Consider the following 21,375-nt stretch of genomic DNA (forward strand, 5'->3'; position numbering starts at 1 on the left):
TCTATAAGTAAAATCCTTTAAAAATTGATATTTACATAGGAATATAAAATAATAATAAAAGAAAAAAATTTAAAAAGTTTTGTCAAGCATGTCTCTTCGCTGGCCTGCACTGGTTTTGCGATGGATCACACTGCTCTTTATATAATTCAAGAAAACATTCCCCTTTTTCATTGGAATTTATTTTCTTTTAATAATTTAATGTAATATACATTTTCATTGGCAGCTAAGGTCAATAGATCCACTGATAAATCTATCAAATAATAATAATAATAATAATAATAGTATTTTTTTGAAAATTGATATATTTTAAATAATAGAATTGTCATCATCATCATCTCTTTCAAATATACATATTTTACAAAAAAGAATGTTACTGCTTGGCAAGTGAAGCATTGGAGTCTTTATGGGGCCAACCAGCTGCAAACTTTAAACTTTTTGGAAAGCTTTTCTACATTAGCAAGGCTTAGATTTTCAAATAAGGTTACCTTTCATTTCTCTAAGAGATTCATTGGGATTGGAAGCAGATGTGCATGTTTGTATATTATTTCCTGTACCACAAAAATTAAGCTGTTGGAGCAATCTGACAAAAATTCAGCTAAAAATTCAGAGCTTCGGCTATGGGGCAGTATTGAAATATAATAAGGGAGCAATCCTATGCAGATCGACGGTCACCTCCGACCCCGGGGGCGACCACCTATCCAGTGCAGGGTGGGAGCAGAGGTGAGGAGCAGATCTTCTTGCTTCCTCTGCTCTGCTCTGTGACAGCTCCGATTTCAGCTGTCTAGCTGCGGTACCACGGAGTGCGGGAAGCAGCAGCTGGATGACACGTGGGAAGTGTCGTACTGGCATTTCCAACCTCCCATTTTCCATGCTCTATGCTGTTCTTACGAGCGCAGAGCACAGGGCCGATCCATGCTGCTTACGAGGCGGCATGGGAGGGGGTGGAGGTCGGTTCTCAGGGAACTGACCTCGGAGCATGGGCTCCAAGGTTGGTTCCCAGGAACTGACCAATCCTATGGCCATCTAGCAGGCCTCAGTTCTGGGCCCAGTGCTCTTCAACATTTTTATTAATGACTTGGAGGAGGAGGAGGAGGGAATGCTGATCAAATTTGCAGATGACACAAAATTGGGTGGGATAGCTAATACTTTGGAAGACAGAAACAAAATGTTCTTGATTGACTGGAGCGCTGGGCAGAAAACAACAGAATGACATTTAATAGGGATAAATGCCAAGTTTTGCACCTAGGAAAAAGAAACCAAAAGCACAGTTACAAGATGCAGGATACTTGGCTAAACAATACTACAAGCAAGAAGGATCTTGGAATTGTTGTAGATCAGAAGCTGAAGATGAGCCAACAATGTGATGTGGCTGCAAAAAAGGCCAATGATATTTTGAGCTGCATTAATAGAAGTATAGCTTCCAAATCCCGGGAAGTACTAGTTCCCCTCTACTCAGCACTGGTTAGGCCTCATCTTGAGTACCGTGTCCAGTTCTGGGCACCACATTTTAAGAAGGATGCGGACAAACTGGAGAAGGTTCAGAGGAGGGCAACGAAGATGATTAGGGGACTGGAAACAAAGCCCTCTGAGGAGAGACTGAAAGAACTGGGCATATTTAGCCTTGAGAAGAGAAGAGTGAGGGGAAATATGATAGCGCTCTTCAAGTACTTCAAAGGCAGTCACAGGAGGAGGAAGGCTAGGATCTCTTCTCCATCATCCCAGAGTGCAAGACATGGAATAATGGGTTCAGGTGACAGGAAGCCAGATTCCGGCTGAACATCAGGAAAAACTTCCTGACTGTTAGAGCAATGTTACAATGGAACCAGTTACCTGGGGAGGCAGTGGGTTCTCCCACACTAGAGGCATTCAAGATGAAGCTGGACAGCCATCTGTCAGGGATGCTTTGACTTAGATTCCTGCATTGAGCAGGGGGTTGGACTCAGTGGTCTTATAGGCCCCTTCCAACCCTATTGCGCCCTAAATGAATAAATGAATAAATGAAAAACCAACTTTCAGTTTAGTCAGACAACATAATTTCATAACATATAGACACACACATGCGCACACACACACACTATGTAGCTTCATTGTCCTGAAATATGAGATCTCAGAAGCACCTCCACGTTGTTGGACAGCAATGAAGTTAGACTGAGCCCCAAACATACAACCTTGTGAGATCACTTTAGGAAGTTTTGATGGGGGAAGTACACAGTGTCCAATTAAATAAATAATGATCTCAAAATGGCCCAGCTGTTGGATCAAGTAAATGTTTGAGCACAGTTTGGGACTGCTTCACTCTTCCTTTCCATAGTCACAAGCCAGGGCTCTTTTCACACAACCATAATCCACATTAAAATTGCAAAAGCCATGATTGTGTTTTCTGCAAGCTGTATTGCATTTCCACAGTACAAAATATAGTGCTTTGTCCAATGACAGAAGCACTACATTGGCAAAACACATGCAGACTATGCATTACAAATTTAAAAGAAATTCACATTTATTTCATAGAATCATAGAATAGTAGGGTCGGAAGGGTCCTATAAGACCATCGAGTCCAACCCCCCTGAGACAGTGTGCCATGCAGCTCCACAGAAGTTAATTTCTCATGTATTGTAGAAATAAAAAAACCTCTTGTGAAGGTACTTGAATCTATTGTGCATTGCCTGTAGAGAAGAAGAGCCCTTACATGGGTGAAGGAAGTCATGGAAAGAACTGAGGGTTTCAGCTGTGGGTGGAAAGACATTGTCTGGACACCAGTTCTACCCAAGGAGAAACAACAGAGGGGCAGACCTGGTATACTCATTTCTCAGAGGCGCGATCTACCTATCTTGGTAGACCGAGTGCCCAGGCCTTATTGCTGCTCGGTCACCAGATCTAGCAGAAATGGTAGACCTGTTCTCTGATGCTATTAGAGGTTTTTTAAAATGTGCAACCATATGGAAAATGTACAGTTCAAGGAAAAGTATGCAGTTCCAAAAGAACTTTGCTGTAGTTCAAAATTCAAGCCATGCAAAAGCTGTATTATTAGCTGATGTAAAAAGTGGCTGATAACAATGTGAACGATGTGAGAGCTTTGGCTATTGGGCGGTATAGAAATGAAATGAATGAATGAATGAATGAATGAATAAATAAATAAATAAATAAATAAAGTGAGTAGTCCAGGCTCCTCTACTACCCTAAAACCTGGTCAAGCACACTCATTCTCTTTCCTCTGCTAAAGTCACTCCCCACAGACTCCACTGCTACTCTCTAGAGCTGCCTTCCCCAACCTGGTGCCCTTCAGATGTTTTGGATTTCAACTCCAATCAGCCCCAGCCAGCATGGCCAATGGTCCAGAATGCTGGGGTTGTCGTTCCGAACATCTGGAGGGCACCAGGTTGGGGAAGACTGTTCTAGAGAGTGTCCACCAATGTTTCCAAGATGAAGGAAATCATTGCGTCATGTGAAGTTGTCAATGTTATGATAAGGCCAATGATGCCATAAAATATACATTACAATATTCTTAAGACAACTGTACTATGTGTGTGCATCTGGTTTCCCCCCCCCTCTTATTCCTATGTGGTTTTAAAAAAATCTTTCACTCCAAATAAAGTTTTGTTGGAATTCATGATGCTTCTTGAATATAACACACTTCTGCATTAGTGCTGTTCAATTCCCAGGATCTTCTGCTACTCTGTGTAGGTTTCTAAATGTCATGGAATGTGATGCTAGGCAAAAAAGAGCACACACAAGGAAAGTGCACAGGTGTGTTGTAGCAGCGCACACTATGCACACGAATTACAATCACTAACTGGTGTGAAGCTTTGCCCACCCCTGGAAAAATTCTAGCGGATGCCCATGGAGTCTGGACTTAATGAAAATAATTAGCAGGCTGTGGAAGGAAAGGTGGCAGTCTCCCCTCCAGTTTCAAAGGCTATGCAACACTCCCTGTTAGTCTGCTACTAGAGTGAATCCTGAGGTCTCCGATCAACTGCAAGGCTACTGAGTTCAGAGGGAAGAAGCAGGCTTGTATTAAGGGAGATGATGGCAGTTGGGGCAGCTTTAAAGATCGGGAGCACAGTTCATAAGATCCAGGGCCCATGTGCGGGTGGCCATCCCTTACACTGCTCATGCCCCAAAGTATTTTCGGATAATGCATTCCCAGAAGGCAAACTGGTGAGGCTAAAAGTAACTTTCTCAAGAATTTAAGTGCAAGGCAGAGGTGGGGTCCAAGCTCCAAAACACAAAACCACTCTTTTGAACCCAAATAAAGATGGCTCTGGAGGGCAGCACGTTAAGCCTCCCAGTTTAAAAAAACAACACAATTTAATTTTTAAAAATCTTTTGAAATAAAATAAAAATCAGGGAGCCTGGCGGACGCCAAGAGAGGTGATCTGTGGTCACATTGGCGCCAACCAACACCACGTTTCAGAGTCCAGGGCTAGAATGGCTAGCTGTCCTAGTTTATCGAAGACAGTCCGCTGTTTGAAGGTCTGTCAGAGGACAGTGAAAAGGGAATTGTTAATGATGAAGGACATTGTTTTCTGTTGCACCTGAAGGCAGAAGGGCAGCTCAGGGTGCAATCCTATTCATGTTTAGAAAGAGTTGTAGCACTTTCTTCTGTCTGGACATGCATAGGCTTATGCCCTTAGACAGTAGAGGGTACGCATGACGATACACACTTCTCTGTCCTCCAACATCTTGCTGTTGCTGTTTGTCCCCCAGCATCTGCCACCTGAGGCGACCACCTCAATCTGCCTAATAGTAGGGCTGGCCCTGGAATATTTGCTCTGTGTCAGCCTACCAAACATACATTTGGGTATTTACTTTTCATCCCACGAAAACAACCTGCTTTCCCCAGCAACTAGAGGCAATTTCTTATCAACAGTTCAGAGCCCTGTGTTGTCTCAAAACAGAAAGCCATATACAATACATGTGGTGTAGACAGCCAATGTGGTATAGCGTTTGGAGTGTTGGTCTGGGATCCGGGTTCTATTCCCCACTTGACCATGAAACTCACTGGGTGACTTTGGGCCAGTCACTGACTCTCAGCCTAACCTACCTCACAGGGTTGTTGTGAGGATAAAATGGAGAGGAGGAGGACCATATAAACCAGCTTGGGTTCCTTGAAAGAAGAAAAAAGGCAGGACATAAATGTAATAACAAATAAAATAATAATAAACTGATAGATTTGATTGTGTTTTTAGCCTTTCAGTTAAAAAAAACAGACATACGAAAAGCGTGTTAGTGCATTTTTAGATCTTTACATTGTTGCAGACGTTCATTTTGTTTCCTACTTCAGTTTTATTTTGTTTCAAACTTATGGTTTTTATGTTATTGTATTTTATGGTTTTAAATTTGTTTTGTAAACCACCCAGCGGCTAATAGGTGATACAGAAATGTAATAAATAAATAACATTTGTCACAGTGGAATCTACGGAGGAAGGTTAGGCAGTAGTATAAATTAAAACACTGAAAGCCGGTGTGGTACATGGTTGAATGTGGATGAATAATCCTTCCTCCATTTATGAAGATCACTGGGTAGCCTTGGCTAAGTCACTAGCTTTTGACCTCATGGACTTGGAAGAACTTGTCATGAAGATCAAATGGGGTAGCACCCATGAGTGCCCCCCTCTTCCCCAAATAATTTAGAGGAAGGGAGGGGGAGAATTTAATAAATAAATAGCACAGAGGGATGGATATGGGGATAAAAGTGGCTAGTATTTTAGTCCAAAAAGTGACACAAAACAACAAGAAGAAACCACTTTTAATAAAATATGCATCTCATAACATTAAAAGCACCTCCAAAACATGCTCATCTTCATTATCAAATAAGAAAGGCAGTTCTGTTTAAAAATTAATGGATAGATCTGATTTACTGTGAACTACAAATTGTCTGATAGAATAAATACATATAAGATAGTGTCACCACCCTTTGGAAAATCTTCCCCCAAATGGGGATTTCCCCTAAATATCAGAATTCAGTGTGTTGTCTAGAGCAGCGGTACCCAACCTTTTTGGGACCAGGGACCGGTCTGTGGAAGACAATTTTTCCACGGACTGGGGGGGGATGGGACCGGGCTGCAGGAGGGGTGTGGGAACCCCCCTTACTTTGGGTCCACGGGGGGGCAATCTGTCCCTCCCCCCCCCGAATCCTCGCCGGCCCTGGCTGGCTCCGCTCCATGGTGAGTCCACAGAACTGCCGGCCGGGGGAGGACTTCAGGCTGCTGGGACGCAAATGGTGTCCGCGTAGCGGATGCCATTGGCGTCCCTGTCTTTGCAGTAATAGGCTATTACTGCAAAGAACAGGGCCAAAGCGGCTGGCAGCTCTGTGGACTAGCCACGGAGCAGAGCCGGCCAGGGCCAGCAAGGATTCCGGGGTGGGGGGGAGGGACAGATCACCTCCCCCCCGTGGACCCAAGGTAAGGGGGGGTTCCCACACCCCTACTATGGCCCAGTCCCTAACAGGCCATGGACCGGTACCGGTCCACGGCCCAGGGGTTGGGGACCCCTGGTCTAGAGCGTCTCAGTCAATAGCTATTGGGGGCGGCGGGGTCATTGCTCTAGCTGTTGTAGGGATTCTCCACATAGGGCTTTTATCCTGCTATTGAGATTAGTTACTCACAGAAATTTGCGGGTGCTTTACATGACACCCTCAACCTCCAGCACAACTCTCTTGCTAAATGACCTTTAGCCCATTTTTTTTAAACATCGGAGATAATGAGCTATCAAATTACAGTGGGTTGAGTTTCCACCTGAAAAGAGGAAATCCTACAAGAAGAGGAGCTAGGCCACAGCACCATCTAGTGGCTGTATAATGAAACATATAGAACATGCAGATAAGGGGGGAAAGGAAGCGCATGTAAGGGGGGCCCATCGTGATCCTGTATTTAAAACAGAAACAGAAAGCCCTGGTAAAGTTGCAGGATTTTAGACTGGCATAGAAATGCTTATAGTTTCCATTAAAAAAGCCATGTACAGTTAGCTGAAGACAAGCCATCTTGGAGAAAGACCAAAACTGCCTCCTCCCAGGCTCACACTCTCTGCGCACTGTGTTTTCTTGCAAAATTGCCCATTGTTTGCCACCTCTGCAGGAAATTCGGCAGTGGCAGTGGGGACTCAAAAATGGCCATGGGGAGCTGTATGTTGCCCCCTTCCTTCCCTAAGGTGATGCAATAATGCACACGTGTGTGGTGGTGGGGAGCCTAGTATCCACCCAAACCTGCATTGCATCATTTCTGGAAAGGGCATTTCACTTCTGAATGATGTAATTTGAAGGAGCCAAGCATTATAATGGACATGAGTGCTCTGTATCTATGGAAGTAAAAGCATCCAAGGGGTGGGGGTGGGGTTAGAGCAGCAGGCATATGTAAGCCAAGGCTTATAAGTCATGTTCCTGTTTCTGCTGCTGAGTCATAAGATGACACTGACCTGGTTTGCATGATCACCGTGACGTAAGCCACAGGGCATGCCTGGGTACCATTTGCCTAATTACCTGCCCCGGCGTGGCTTGCCATGTCGTCCGAGCTCTGGCAGCATGGCTTGTTTGCGGGTGAAACGACCCTCAAATAAGCCAACAAGAGTTGTTTCTCCCTCAAACAAGCCATGGCACCTGAGTTTGAATTACACAACAAGCTGCATCTGGCACGTGTTGTGGCTTAGATAAGCCACCGTGACTTGTTAAAGCTGCGGTGATTGTGTGAACTGGGCCATTGTGTAGGTGAAATCAAAACTGTGCTTAAAGTATTCTAAAAAAGTAAAAGTAAAGGTGTCCCCAACCAGTCGTGTCCGACTCTAGGGTGCGGTGCTCATCCCCGTTTCTAAGCCGAAGAGCCAGCGCTGTCCGAAGACGCTTCCGTGGTCATGTGGCCGGCATGACTGAACACCGAGGTGCATGGAACGCTGTTACCTTTCCCGCCGAGGCGGTACCTATTTATCTACTTGCGATTTCTTGCTTTCGAACTGCTAGGTTGGCAGAAGCTGGGACTGAAGACGGGAGCTCACTCCGTCACGCGGCACTCGGGTCTCGAACTGCCGACCTTCCAGTCTGCAGTTCAGCATCTTAACCACTAAGCCACCGCGGCCCCTAAAGTATTCTACTGAGGGCCTAATGAGATGTTAAATGTGTTGCTTTCAGCACTGGATGAGTTTAAAAAATGTAATAGTAAGCATGTGTGGTGGGGTCTGCTTTGAACTGGGACCACAGCGTTTGGAAAGGAGTGGTTTAGTCAAACTCGCTGTATCACAATCCTGACAACTGCTGCACTTCCTCCAGGTTTCAACTGGCAAGAGGAAAAATGTTCCTATTGGTACCACTTGTCTTTTTTCTTTCTTTTCATTTTTACTCTTGAGTAGGTGTAGGGGGCTCAGTCTGGATCTTACAAGCCCCACCTGGGTGCAGCTGCCAATGACTATCAGCCTGTTATTTTTGCAGTTCAGCTAGGCCATCAGTGGACATACGGTAAGCCAGATACTGTGTGGAATGTTCTGAGTTCGGCCTAGAAAAGTGGCCTTGATGTGTACAATGAAGTTATCCTGAACAATAAACCTGGGTGACATCAGCACCATCTCAGAGATCATTAGTGATCTTAGCTAGGAAGTTTTTTTGTGTAGGTTGGTACGCCAGTAGAATCCCTTTTGACTCTTGAGCCCTCGACTGATGTGGTATTGAATTGTTCTGATGGTTCTGTCCAATTAAATACAGCCCATATGCTTCACGCAGATCTCGGTGATACACATACAGCCAAGGTCAACTGCCTCATCCTAATTTAAATGACAAAACAAATATTTTATTTACCAGTGCAACAGAAGAAGCACTGCCCTCAGCCCTTAAATACCTGTAAGAAGACGGGAGACCTTAATGTGAAGTTGCTGCATTATAGCAAACCTGATATTGTCTCTCTTGTGTTGAACAAGGATGATTAATGGCTTTGCCACTGCAGAAATTGCACCCTATGTAGTATTAATACTGACATGCCAGTCATGCGGATTGAACACTAACTAGCATGAAGTGGGTGCCTTCTGTGCTCACTTGTAAGCGTGGGGGTGAGTTCGGCCCAATTCTGTTTGATTGATCTAATCCGGGGTGGGGTGGGGGACTTCTTTAATCCCAAGGGCCAAATTCAATTTTGGAGAAACACTTGGGGCTACATTCCAGTGGTGGGTGGAGCTGAAGTCAGATGGGATGGGGCCAAAAATACCAGCCCATTTTAGCTTACTGCTCTTACTGCCAAGAACTAAGCCTTAGGAGGTGCATTTCAACCTTTTAGAATGGGGGGAAAACTGCACAAAAGCCCGGAAACCACCAAACAATTATTTATTTTATTATATTTATATCCCACCCTTCTTCCATTGTGGAACTCAAGGTGGCTACATGTGGTTCCCAGGCAGTCTCCCCTCCATGCACTGACCAGACCCATACTTGCTTAGCTTCAGCACAGTGGCTGCCTCATGTGCTTTCAGACTATGCCCTGGAATTAGTGGTTGGGGGAAAGGACGTGCGGCCAGAGAAGGGGGCAAGGCCATCTGGGGAACCCTGGAGGGCCGGATTGGGACCCCAGGGGAGCCCCGGGTCTCAGGTTCCCCACCTCTGATCTAATCAGTGCTCTTGTCTTGACTTACTTCAGCTAGTTGTGATTGCATCATTCATTGCCATTGCTTTCTTTTTCTTTGCTGTACCGTATAAAACCTTGTCTTCTAGGACCCATGATTCAAATCAGCAGCTTTCCCAGCCACCCTCTTCCAGGCTGTAAAAGACTATAGGAAAGAGAATGAGACCTTGAAAGAAGAAGGAGAAGGAATTAGTTTTTTTGTAAAGACTCCACAGTGATGTACCAACACAATCTATCAAGACTGTCAGGTTTCACATAGAGTTCCTGGCCCACTCCCCACACTTCTCATCCAAAGCAGCTTTCATAAGTAGATGTTGCCTTGGTATCTGTTGAGCAAACAATTTATTGCCATACATTCTCTGTCTTTCTAAAGATGGTGAAAACTCCCTGAAGATCCTAAAGCCTTATCTCAAAAATAGTTGAATATTGATAAGATTGCTATGGAGCTTTAAGTTCCCATCCATATGCATGAGAAAGTAAAACTGTGAAGAGATGATCAAGTCATAAAATAATAACCTTGACAATAAAAAAAGTTTTATTGGGAGAGATAACAATAATTTCTTATTTATGGCAGAAGGAGAATTTACACTCTAAATGAAAAGAACCTTAGTTGTCTTTTCTCCACTGCTGTTAATCTTTAACACTGATATGAAATGCTCTGTATGCTGGTTAAGGATGATTAATAAAACCCAAAGAAATCTCTGTTCTTTTCATGGACTTGTAACAACCCATTTTAAAAGAACCTCTGCTCACAGACTCCTACTGGACATCTCAAGTGAAATTTAGAAATCAGGCAAATTGCTTGGTAATGGCTTTCAAACTGTGTTCTGGGGAAATCATTGGAGCTTCTTCAATGCAGATACTAAGTAATGGCAGACAAGGTTTCCTGAAAGACAGTTTGTTCACTGCTGCTCTGTGCAGCCATAACAGAGTGTGTTCTATGGCACACTTTCAATCCATGTGAATTGGCCTGGCCAGTGTCCCTTGTGAACTGAGTGCACCCCCTAGAACACCCCCCAACAAATCTTCAGCAATACAGAGGGATTTTATAATAGATGTGCAGATGTTCATTGAAGACAGAAAATTTGAAAACCACTGCTATCGGGTATTTCATACCTGTTCTGTCCGTACATGGAATACAACTTTCAGGTCCATATCAAGCCCTGATTAGTGTTCTCAGTTCTTGAACTGCTGCTGAGTGAAGATAGGATACTGACTAGCATGCACAAGTTCACGAAGTAATAATCTTCTTAGTGGACTGGGTCCATGGAATAGTGTAAGGCACAAGCCAAAATGGAACGCAAACACGCTTTTTCTAACCTAAGAACATAAGAAGAGCCATGCTAGATCAGACCAGAAGGTCTACCTAGTCCAGCATTCCATTTGCACAGCATTCCATTTGCCAACAGATGCCCATGGAGAGCGCACGAGTAGGCCATCAGCTCAATAGCAGCCTCCTATTTGTGTTACTTGGCAACTGGCATACAGAAGCATACTACGGCCCCATCTACGCGAGCCAGTAACTCCAGGGCTGCTGCGACTCGAGGTCCTTCAGGACATATGACACGGCCACCAGTTCACAGCCAAACTGTGGTTTTCACCTGGAAAATGCGGATTTCCAAAGAGGCATTTTGCTGTGATGTTTTTGGTGTGCTGTGGGTTTCCCATGGTTGTGAGCTGTCTGTCCCTTCCTCGAACTGACTTCGCATTTTGTGGTGGGCATGTGGTAGGCATGCCTAGTGCTTGTGTCACTCTGTGAAGCCCCTTCACTCCTCATTCCTTTGTGGCTGCGCAGTTACGGAGGCACGGAGAAGCATGCTCATTTCTTCAACCACACTTTTGCAGCTTTGTATCTTTGCAATGGCTGCTTTGGAGTCAGTGGCCAAGGGCCAGGGGGGTGTCAGGGGAGCAGAAGGTCCAGGACCAACTTCGCTCCAGCTGCCATTTTGGAATGATGGGTAGGCACATACCTTTCATGGGCACACACCTTGGTGTGTGAGAACCATCATGAGAGTCTCGGGCTGGAGAACCTGCCAAACAGTTGGCATGGTAACAAAGGAGCAGACCACCCACATCTTACCTAATGAGGAATGGGCAGACACAAAAGAACCCCTAAAATACAAAACATCCACTAAAACAAGAAGTGTCGCACCCTCACCCTCATGTGCCTGCGCAGCTTCGCATTTAAATATAATGGTAAAAAAAAAAGAGCAGCGCACCTGCTGCAGTTTACTTCACTTCAACAGCTACGTGTCAGGGCACAGAGGATTTTCCCGTTGGAGAAGTCCACAGTAAATCACACGTGTACCACAGCAGAAACTAATTCGCAGCTGCAATGCTGTGCAGTTACAACGGAGTGAAGGTTGAACGTGGTGCCATATAGATGGCCCCTACCTCTGTAACTGGAGGTAACAGACTGCTATCATGACTAGTAGCTATTGATAGCCTTCTCCTCCATGAGATACCATGTCCCTAAATGTTTAGCATGCTCCATTTCCCAATATGGCTTAGCACTAGTATGTTCTAAAATATGCGAACATATAGTTTGAATCCAAGTAGCCTATTAAATGTATATCAGCATTTTGACAGTTGGAGCAAATGAATGGTGTAATTCGATTTCTACAGGGCAAGTCACACATAAAATTAAGGCACCGACTGCATTATCTGGTTCCCGGCAGTTCTGTAGCTTTTCTGCACCTGCCAGATGAGATGAAGACCTTCAAGGCTGTTGGCGTTGTTACTAGAAAAGCAAGGTTGCAAGTTCAGCACGAATTGGAAAGCATCATTGGTTTGAGTTCATTCACCTCCTTTGTCCATTCTTGCCATCTAGACTAGGAGTCTAGGGGAGGGGCGGGGGAAGAAAAAGGATTCCCTCTCACACACATTTTTCTACTAGAAACATTGCAAGTTTGAGGGAAAATTTAAGGCGTTTTCCAACGGTAGTGCCAGTTGCATTGCTGCAAACCCCCTTGTCCCAAGTTTCAAAGGTAGTAATGTGAGACTAGCTTACACGCCTTAAATTTTCCACCCTGAAAATGGATCCCCAAACCTGAGTCTTACACCAAGTGTGAGACCTGGCCACCCTATGTATAGCAGAGGGAATTTGGGGAGGTGCTCTTTGCTGTTCAGTTCCTACCAAAGAAACTTCTTCTACATAAGATAAAGGACCTTAAGAAGGACTGTAGGTCAGTAATGGATAGAACACGTGTTTGGCATGCAGAAGTTCCCCAGTTCAATCCCTGGCATCTTCATGTAGGGCTAGATAAACTCTTGTCTGGAACCCTGGGGAGCCACTGCCAGTCAGTGTTGACACTACGGAGCTAAGTGGACCAACGGTCTGACTCAGTATAAGGCAGCTTCCTGGGTACCTCATAGATCTCACAGAATCATAGGGTTGGAAGAGGCCTACAAGACCATGGAGTCCAACCCCCTGCTCAGTGCAGGAAGCCTGATTCCCAGGCGGTCTCCCATCCAAGTACTAACCAGGGCTGACCCTGCTTAGCTTCCGAGATCAGACGAGATCAGGAACATCCAGCCTTTTGCTCCTCTCTCCACTTCTCTCCTTTTATTGAAAAAGAAATCCAAACAAAAGAAAATAGTGATGGTGCTGATGGAAATGAGACCCACCTTAGGCCAGGTGCAGACTCACTTGGGAGTCCTAACCCACTAGTTGAGGATGGTGATCTAAATTATGGATTACTAGTGACAAGACAGTAGGTTAAATGTGTAGACATTTCTCCCCTTCCTCTTCCCTATCTCGGACCTTTATAGGCCAGTTCTAATTCATTAAATCTGTAAAGTGACAGGATACAATCATCTCGTGATTTGGAAGAGGTGTGTTTAGCACAGCTTATGAACCAAGGACCTGATGTTGTTGCACTGACTGAGCAGAGTAGATGGATTGCTAATCTGGCCATGCCAGGCTCCTTTGTGGATGTTTTAGTTGCTGTACAGAGCCCAGCTGGTCTTAAGCAACGCATACTGGCGGAACAGTGGTGGTGGTGGTGCTACCTGATCCAGAGGCCCAGCCAGTGGTTGCTAAACATCTCCCAAATCCTCTTTGACCTCAGCTGCTGCTGGAGGTAAACTCAGTGTTGGAAGTCATTAGGAAAGGGACTGAAAATAAACAGCAGACATCATACTGTCATTATATACATCTTTGCTATAGCCACATCTGGAATACAGTGTAAAGTTATGGTCACTCACCATTTCAAAAAGGATATTGTAGAGATGGAAAAGATGCAGGAACAGGCAGCCACAGGGTTTTTAGTTTAGGGAAAGAAATACTGTGAAGGGGGATGTTATTTATTATATTACTATACTGCTCAACAGCTGAAGATCTCTGGGTGGTTCACAACAATTAAAACCATAAAATACAACATGATAAAACATAATATAAAAGTTTAAAAGAGGCTTAGGGCGCAATCCTATGGCCACTAGTCAGTGGCTAGATGGCCATAGGATAGGTCGGTTCCCGGGAACCAACCTCCACCCCCTCCTGTGCTGCCTCGTAGGCAGCACGGATTGGCCCTGCACTCCGCACTCGTAAGAGGAGCGCAGAGCAGTGAAAACGGAGCGTTCCTAGGGGCAGGGTGGGTGGATGTGCCTTTCCAACGCTTCCTATGCGTCGTCTGGTGTCTGCCCCCCACCTGCTCTGACTTCCCATGGCTAGATGGCTGAAATCGGCCATCTGAAGTGCGGAGGGGAAGACCCCTCCGTGCTGCTTCTGCCCTGCATTGGATAGGCAGTCGCTTCCAAGTTTGGTGGTGGCCGCCTATCCCGATAGGATTGCAGTTATGAATGGTATAGAGCAAATGGTTTAGAGCAGGGGTGAGCAGAAAGTAGTTCTCCGGATGTTTTGGATTTCAACTCCCAGCATTCCTGACTATTGGCCATGCTGGCAGGGGTGTCTGGGAGTGGAAGTCCAAAAGATCTGGAGATATATCTTCTGCTGACCCCTGGATTAGAGCAGGGGTGAGAAACTTGTAGCTCTCCAGATGTTTTGGCCTACAACTCCCATCATCCCTCACCATTGGCTATGCTGGGTAGGGCTGATGGGAGTTATAGGCCAAACCATTTGGAGAGCCACAAGTTGCCCACCCCTGGGTTAGAGACATCAGGACTGAAGAATAATGTGGCTGTAAAATTCTCTCATCAATGGCCAAAACCACAACATAGTATGTGTTATTTTTTTTCCAAATGCGGTATAATTTCTGCTCTTTAAAAAACAATAATAATTAATAATAAAAATCCAATACCGCCTTGGACATACTTGGGAAACGTCTTTCTAAAAAGCACACGCCAGAATTGTAAAGGACCCTTTTGGAAGAGTCAATAACACCAGTGTTAGTGATTCATGCAAAACTGCGTTCACATTGTAAAAATAAAAATAAAAGATTAACTTCCTCATTAGATGGTATGGTGGATGAGTGCAATGTGTTTAGGGTGGATAACCTGAGCTGAGAAAGCTTTATAAAGCAGGGGTTTTAAGGCACCTGAGCCAAGTTGAGCCCAGTCTCCTTTATAACAACAGCTATTCTCCTCTGCAACTCTCTTCTCCGTGTCACAGAAGACAGCATGGATTTTTCTGGCAAATATGAAGTAGAACGAGAGGAAAACTACGATAATTTTGTGAAGCGCATTGGTACGTATACACAAGACATTTCTCTTTCATCACTGAGGTAATTGCTTGGATTGATAGAGTTGTTTCCCTGTTGGTTTCAAGAAAGCCTCAACATGAAGACTGTGACACCTTTAACTGGGACCTGTTAGTGCAAGGGTTCAAGGTTGCACAGTATTCTTTGGCAGATAGAATAAAGATCGGTCCATTCCAGGCAGATTCCAGTGATGTAGACTTCTGCCTGAAAGGATTCCTTTGTAACTCAAAAGCCTGCATTCTTTTCCATTCTCTTCTTCTCCTGTATCTCCAGAAAGATTAAAAAATGAGACAGCTTTCTCATTGTGCACATATAACACTGTGCATACCAAAGGTAATGACTGTGAATTTTAAAAATTACTGCCAAATTATGAAGATAAATGTGCAATCATGAAATATAAAATTTATCCCTGCCCCAAAGAATATAAAAATAATAAAACTTTTCCCACAGTTGAAGGGTAACATTTCATTAACATTTGCACCCAGTTTTTATTGTGAACTCTGAAACTACGGGGAAGAAAGTTATCTTTTCACCCATAACTTTCCGTGGTGCCATTTAGGCTCCCTTCCCCTTTGGTTTATTTTTATTTGTAAAAAATAATAATTAATTACTTTTTTTTTTTTAACTGAAAGGCCAGCCATGTGCTGGCCTTGAGCTCCACTTTTATTTCCAAGGATGTCTATGAGCCCCATGTGGGCCCCAGAGGTATCCTTAGAAAATAACAATTGTGGGCAGCTGGAGCCCAGTGGTTCATTCTGAAGGGTGCCCAGCCAACCATAAAAAAGAAAAATGTAGACTGAAGGTGATGGGGAGTCTCCTTGAAGGCTATGGGGGAAAGAAGGGAGTGAGAGGGATATTTTGCTTGTGCTTTGTGTGTTTCCCTGTTGTTTTTTTCATGTGGTATGGTATGTGTTAGCTGGCTTGTTTGCTTGCCTTGCTGTAGTGTCTTTTGCCTGTGTGTGTGTGTGTGTGTGCGTGTGTGTGTGCGCGCGCTTCTCTGAGCATCTCCAGCTTACCTTCTGTGAAATGGGTATTTTGTTGTGGGGACAAATATATGATTTCCCATTTGGGGCTTAGACTCCACCTCTGGCTTCTATTCAGTTTCTTGGCCAAGTTACTTGCCTTTGAGCCTCATCAGTTTGCCTTCTGTGAAATAGATATTGGACTAAAAAATGTGGGTTCAGAAGAGTGGTTTTGAAGCTCAGATCATACCTCTGCCTTGCTCTTGGGCACATTACTTTTCTTTTAGCCTCACCACTTTGTCTTTGGGAAATGGGTGTTGGCCATGCCCACCATAGCAGCCATTTTGTGAAAGTACCCATAGTACTCTCTCAAAATTGCAAATGTACCCACTGGCCCAAAAAGGTGGGGGGGGGGGCTGTTCTATGGGGGAAAGAGGGTACTTCAGCACAACCACCATTTGCAGACATCAGAAAAGCAATACACCAGATAAAACACTAATGAAAAACAAATATGTATTTCCATTGGGCTAGGTCTTTCTGCCGACTTAATTGAAAAAGGAAGAAATGCCAAGATTGTTACTGAAGTAGTACATAATGGAGATGAATTCATCTGGTCCCAGATTTACCCAGGAGGAAAGACCATGACTAATAAGTTTGTTATTGGCAAGGAATCAGAAATGGAGACAATGGGTGGCAAAAAATTCAAGGTAAATGAATGGCTGAACAGAGCTACTGCCTTAAACAGGGTCTTGCTGGGATTCAAAGAGTTTTAGAGTTGTAAAACTTTCTTCATTTTCCAAAGAGCTTGCCATGAGGCATGGATGGGGAGGCAACTTTTACTGTTCAAACACAAGCACAAAGACCATTTAGGCCTTACTGTAGAATTCCAGTGCATGCAGTGGTTGTCTCCTTTAAAAGAGGTAGCAAATATTTTAAAGGCTACCCCACTGCTTCACCACTATAACACCCACCATTCTGTGATACTTCTAACTTTTAAAAAATATAATGGCATAATCCAGTCAAAGCAAAGCAATTTTAAAATCCCATATATTTCAGTGACATAGAATGACCACGTGCTTAATTCTCCTACTGAAATAAAGGTGTCTTTAAAGTCCCTAATTTTGGCTGGATCTTGCCTTAATTTCAGAAAGTACATTGCAAGTTGTGCACTCTGCCTTTGCAGAGCTGGAACAAACTCTATCCTACCCCTTTCCAAGCAGTCCATTAAACTTCCTTCAGCCTGAGGGCCACATGCCAGTGGTGGATGGGGTGAAGGCAAAAGGGGCAAGGCCAAAATATCAAAAATACTAGCACATTTTAGCTTAAAGCTCTAAGGGCGCAATCCTGTGGTTGCTAGACAGTGGCTAGACGGCTGTAGGATTGGTCAGTTTCTGGGAACCGACCTCAGAGCCTGTGCTCTGCTTCCTTGCCCCCTTCCCCGCCGCCTAATAGGTGGCGCCGATTGTCCCTGGGCCCTGCGCTCGTAAGAGCAGTGCGGATCAGGGCAAAAGGGGGCATTCTCGGGGGTGGGGAGGGGTGGGGAGTGCGGAAGTGCCGGTTCAATGCTTCCTATATGTTATCAGGCCTCCCCCCTCCCCCCAGTGCTCTGACGTCCCGCGGCTAGACAGCCAAAATCAGCCATCTGGCCGCAAATGCAGGGTGTCTGGAACGCGAAGGAGATGATCCCCTCCATGCTCCTCTCGTCCTGCATTGGATAGGCGGTCGCCTCTCCACACAGGATTGCTCCCTTAGTGCCTTAAGGGAGGACTTTCAATATTTTAGAATGGGGAAAGAAATGGCGCAAAAGCCAGGAAACCACCAAACAGTTGGTAGCTGGGGGAAGGGTGTGCGGTTGGGGGAAAGTGCAGGGCCATCTGGGGCAACCTGGTGGGTCAGATTGGGACCCAGGAGGGCTGGATTTGGCCCCCAGCCTGAGGTTCTGTACTCCTGCATTAAAGATTATACTGGATTGCACTATGTTGGAATCACAATTTGGATTGTCCTGCCAGTGTTAAAATAAGAATCAGTTTGCCTGGATAAGGTCCAAGTGTCTCCTTGGGGGTGTCTCCATGGGTGATTTACTCCGAACTGGCTGCACGAGGAGGTTAGGGATACATGACACCATGGCCATCCAGCAGCCACCCCAGAGCTTATCAGGGAAAAAACAGATTTCCTGAGACTGCTTAAAGTCCGATTCTTTTCCTCAAGTCGGGTACTCCCTGGTATAGTTGCTGTGTGCCCCAATCCCCGCACTGACCTTGGGTATGCTAGCCCTGCCCAGGGATGTGCCTTTCATCGTGACCCCAATCAAAGGGTGTTTCCTGTGTGTTTCCTGTCCCTGCACAAACCAATTAGTGTCTACTCAGAAGTAACTCCCACACTGCTAAGTGAATCTTGCTCCTGAAATGCAGGTGCATCTGGAGCTTCAGGGGAAAGGAGGGGAGAGAGTGGGGGGAAGCCTCTCTAATTGGTTGAGCAGCCCCTGCCAGTCAGATAACGTTCACTCCAACCCCCACCCCCACCAGGAAGTATGCTCTGTGAAGCGATTTTTACTGGTGCAGAGCACTTGCTCATGGAGCCCTGCAAGGACCAAAGAGCAGCAAAACTGACTCCTTTAAAAAAATTTGGTACTCCTTCATTCACTTCTCCTTCTGTTGTCATGGAAACATCCCCCTTGATTTCTATTCAGCTATTACTTTTCAATTGTTTCTGGCTTTCTAATTTGCACGCTTAAGTATTCACATGTTCCCCGAAGACTGGCCTGGCACAAGCACGCTTCATCTCAATGCTATCCTTGATTTGCTTCAGCCAATACGACAACTGATACATGTCAATCTGTTGCAGGCTATAGTTAAAATGGAAGGTGGAAAAGTGGTTGCTGAGTTCCCTAATTATCGTCACACTGCAGAGATCACTGAGGGCAAACTCCTAGAGGTAATTCCCTGAAAACTTTCCTTGAGAAATGGAATGTATGATGCCAAAATTACTTGTAAAAAAAGTTGTCTATAACATTAAACCACGGGTCTTGAACCTCTTTTAGTCCAAGGTCCGAATTCAGTTTTCAGACCCCTTGGGGGTCACATTCCAGTGTTGGGCGGGGCCAAAGGAAAAAGGGATGGGGCCAAACATACCAGCATATTTTAGCTTACTGCCAGTAACTAAAGCTTCAACCTCTTAGAATGGGGAAAAAACTGCACACAAGTTAGGAAACCACCAAACAATTGGTGGTTGAGGGAAAGGGGTGCAGCCAGGGGAAGGGGTGTGGCCATCTGGGAAAACCCCAGAGTGCTGGATATGGATCCAAATGGACTGGATTTGGCCCCATTGCATGAAATAAACTAAATGTTATGATTAAAGTGGATGGAAGGTACAGTGGTTTTAACAGCTACCCATACAATATGAGCAAGTTTCTTGATCCATCTGAAATTCTCAGAAGTCCCAAACCGCCTTCCCTACTTACAGGGATGTTAAACCTTTGAAGGCACAATCCGCCACAGGTCAGTGGTAGAGCACATGCTTTGTATGCTGAAGCCCCAGGTTTGTTTTTAACTTTGTGAGCTGCTTTGAAGGCCCAGTGGTAGGAAGGTGTCCTGGGAATATGGATGCAAATAAAGAACATACCTCCACCTAAAAGGATCAGGATTGCTGCAAGCAGGGCTAGGAAGGAGCTTGGGTTGCTGATAGAATGAACAGTACTGGATTAGGTGGAGCTTTTTAAAAAAATTACTCTGTTTGGGGCAGCTTCATAGTTCAAACAGATAAGGCTTGTTGTTTACAACTAAGCTTGTGAATGCAATGAAGATTGAAGGGCTATTATTACCTCATGGTTGTTATCCTGAGGCCATAGCCCAGTTAGAGGGTAGCCAGATGGCAAAGACAACAGAGTTGTGTTGAAGAGGGGGGATTTCAGCAAGAGTAGCCTCATCATGCAAGCGACACCTGTTGAGATTCCCCTTTCTACACAACTATTTAAGGTGCAGGGGCCCTGTCCTCTTTTTTACCTCATCTTCCTTAACCTTATTTTACATGAACAAGGAATTTCAGGATGTGCTAGCTGTAATTTCTGATAGCCTTGAGTAACTCGCAGGTCACATGTGGAACTCTGACTAGAGCGTTAAAATACCTGCTGAATTGGAGGTATTCATAGTATACAGGAGTGCTAGTTCCAGGTGTTCGAGGGCACTTCGGCAAGACACCCTCAGTGGGCCCCCTCCCTCAGTGAGCCTACCTTCTTGCCAGCGTTGTCACCAGCTGCTGTTGCTCCCTATCCTCTTTCTCATCATTGCTATCACTTGCTAGCCAGGCAGAGCGCCAGGAAGCAAGCAGGCAGTGGCTTCCATTGTTCCTCCTTCTCACCACCATTGTGGTCTGAGATAAAGTGGGAACCAGGTGAACAAGGCAGATGAGGAGGAGCAACTCCTGCGGGCTCTTGTCAGTGGGCCCCTGCTGGGGTGTGGGCCCTTGGCAAGTTCCCAACCATGTCTACACTTGATGCCAGCCCTACTATACCGGAAAACTTAGGGACCAGAGCAGGACCCAAGAATAAGCTATTTCTGCAACATCATGTTTTCAAAATATCCTTGCATTTTTTGTGACCGAATCTCAGGAGCCCTCACCAGTTCTCAACCCAGAGATCTTCGTAGTACAACCAGATGATCTGGGAACTTGAGAATCAAGCCATTTCCATGTAGGTTAAACATGGAAACCACTTGAACTGAGTTGCAACAATGTGCAGATACCAGGTTCTAGAGTGCCCCGAAGTAAGACCTCTGTTCAAACTCCCCTGTCTTTAAAAGCATAGTAAAGAATTCCTGTGTCATTAGTGGTTGTAGAGAAGGAGGAGGGAGAGAGGGAATTAAGCTGTGCAAAGCATTCCAGGATGAAAGGATGTTGGTGGCTATATATTTGATTCCAGCTGCCAGGTTCAACAACAGTGTTTGCTTTGTTCTTTGTTGCAGATTTCTACAGTTGCTGATGTAACTTACAAGAGAATCAGCAAGAGGCTGGTATGAGAAGCAGCTGGAAAAAGAATATCCCAGTCCTTATCTATACTAGAAAATGAGGAATTAAAAAAAATATTGATAAAGTAACAGACTAAGAAGTTTGTCTAATTGTGTATTTCTCTTGCAAGCAAGTAAGAAAAGGTTTATTCTCCCTTCCCCCAAT

At 44.9% G+C, this 21,375-nt stretch overlaps 1 protein-coding gene across 7 annotated transcripts in view; it reads left to right on the plus strand.

The window, feature by feature from the left end:
* Positions 1-21,299, plus strand: part of FABP6 (fatty acid binding protein 6) — a 46,320-nt gene extending 25,021 nt beyond the window's left edge. For 5 of the 7 annotated variants that reach the window (XM_084838577.1, XM_084838580.1, XM_084838581.1 and 2 more), the window contains 4 exons: positions 15,124-15,234; positions 16,741-16,916; positions 19,054-19,143; positions 21,168-21,299. In XM_084838577.1, the coding sequence (XP_084694703.1) occupies positions 15,124-15,234; positions 16,741-16,916; positions 19,054-19,143; positions 21,168-21,221 (431 nt within the window). In that variant the 3' untranslated portion in view covers positions 21,222-21,299. Of the gene's footprint in view, positions 1-8,426; positions 8,441-15,123; positions 15,235-16,740; positions 16,917-19,053; positions 19,144-21,167 lie in introns of those variants that run through there. The other 2 variants (XM_084838583.1, XM_084838582.1) reach the window with 2 other exon arrangements.
* The last annotated feature ends 76 nt before the right edge of the window (positions 21,300-21,375 follow it).

The sequence above is a fragment of the Heloderma suspectum genome, chromosome 2 (assembly GCF_057233095.1).
Source record: "Heloderma suspectum isolate Gila_16-S chromosome 2, 16-S_ref, whole genome shotgun sequence".
Lineage (NCBI taxonomy): Eukaryota > Metazoa > Chordata > Lepidosauria > Squamata > Helodermatidae > Heloderma > Heloderma suspectum.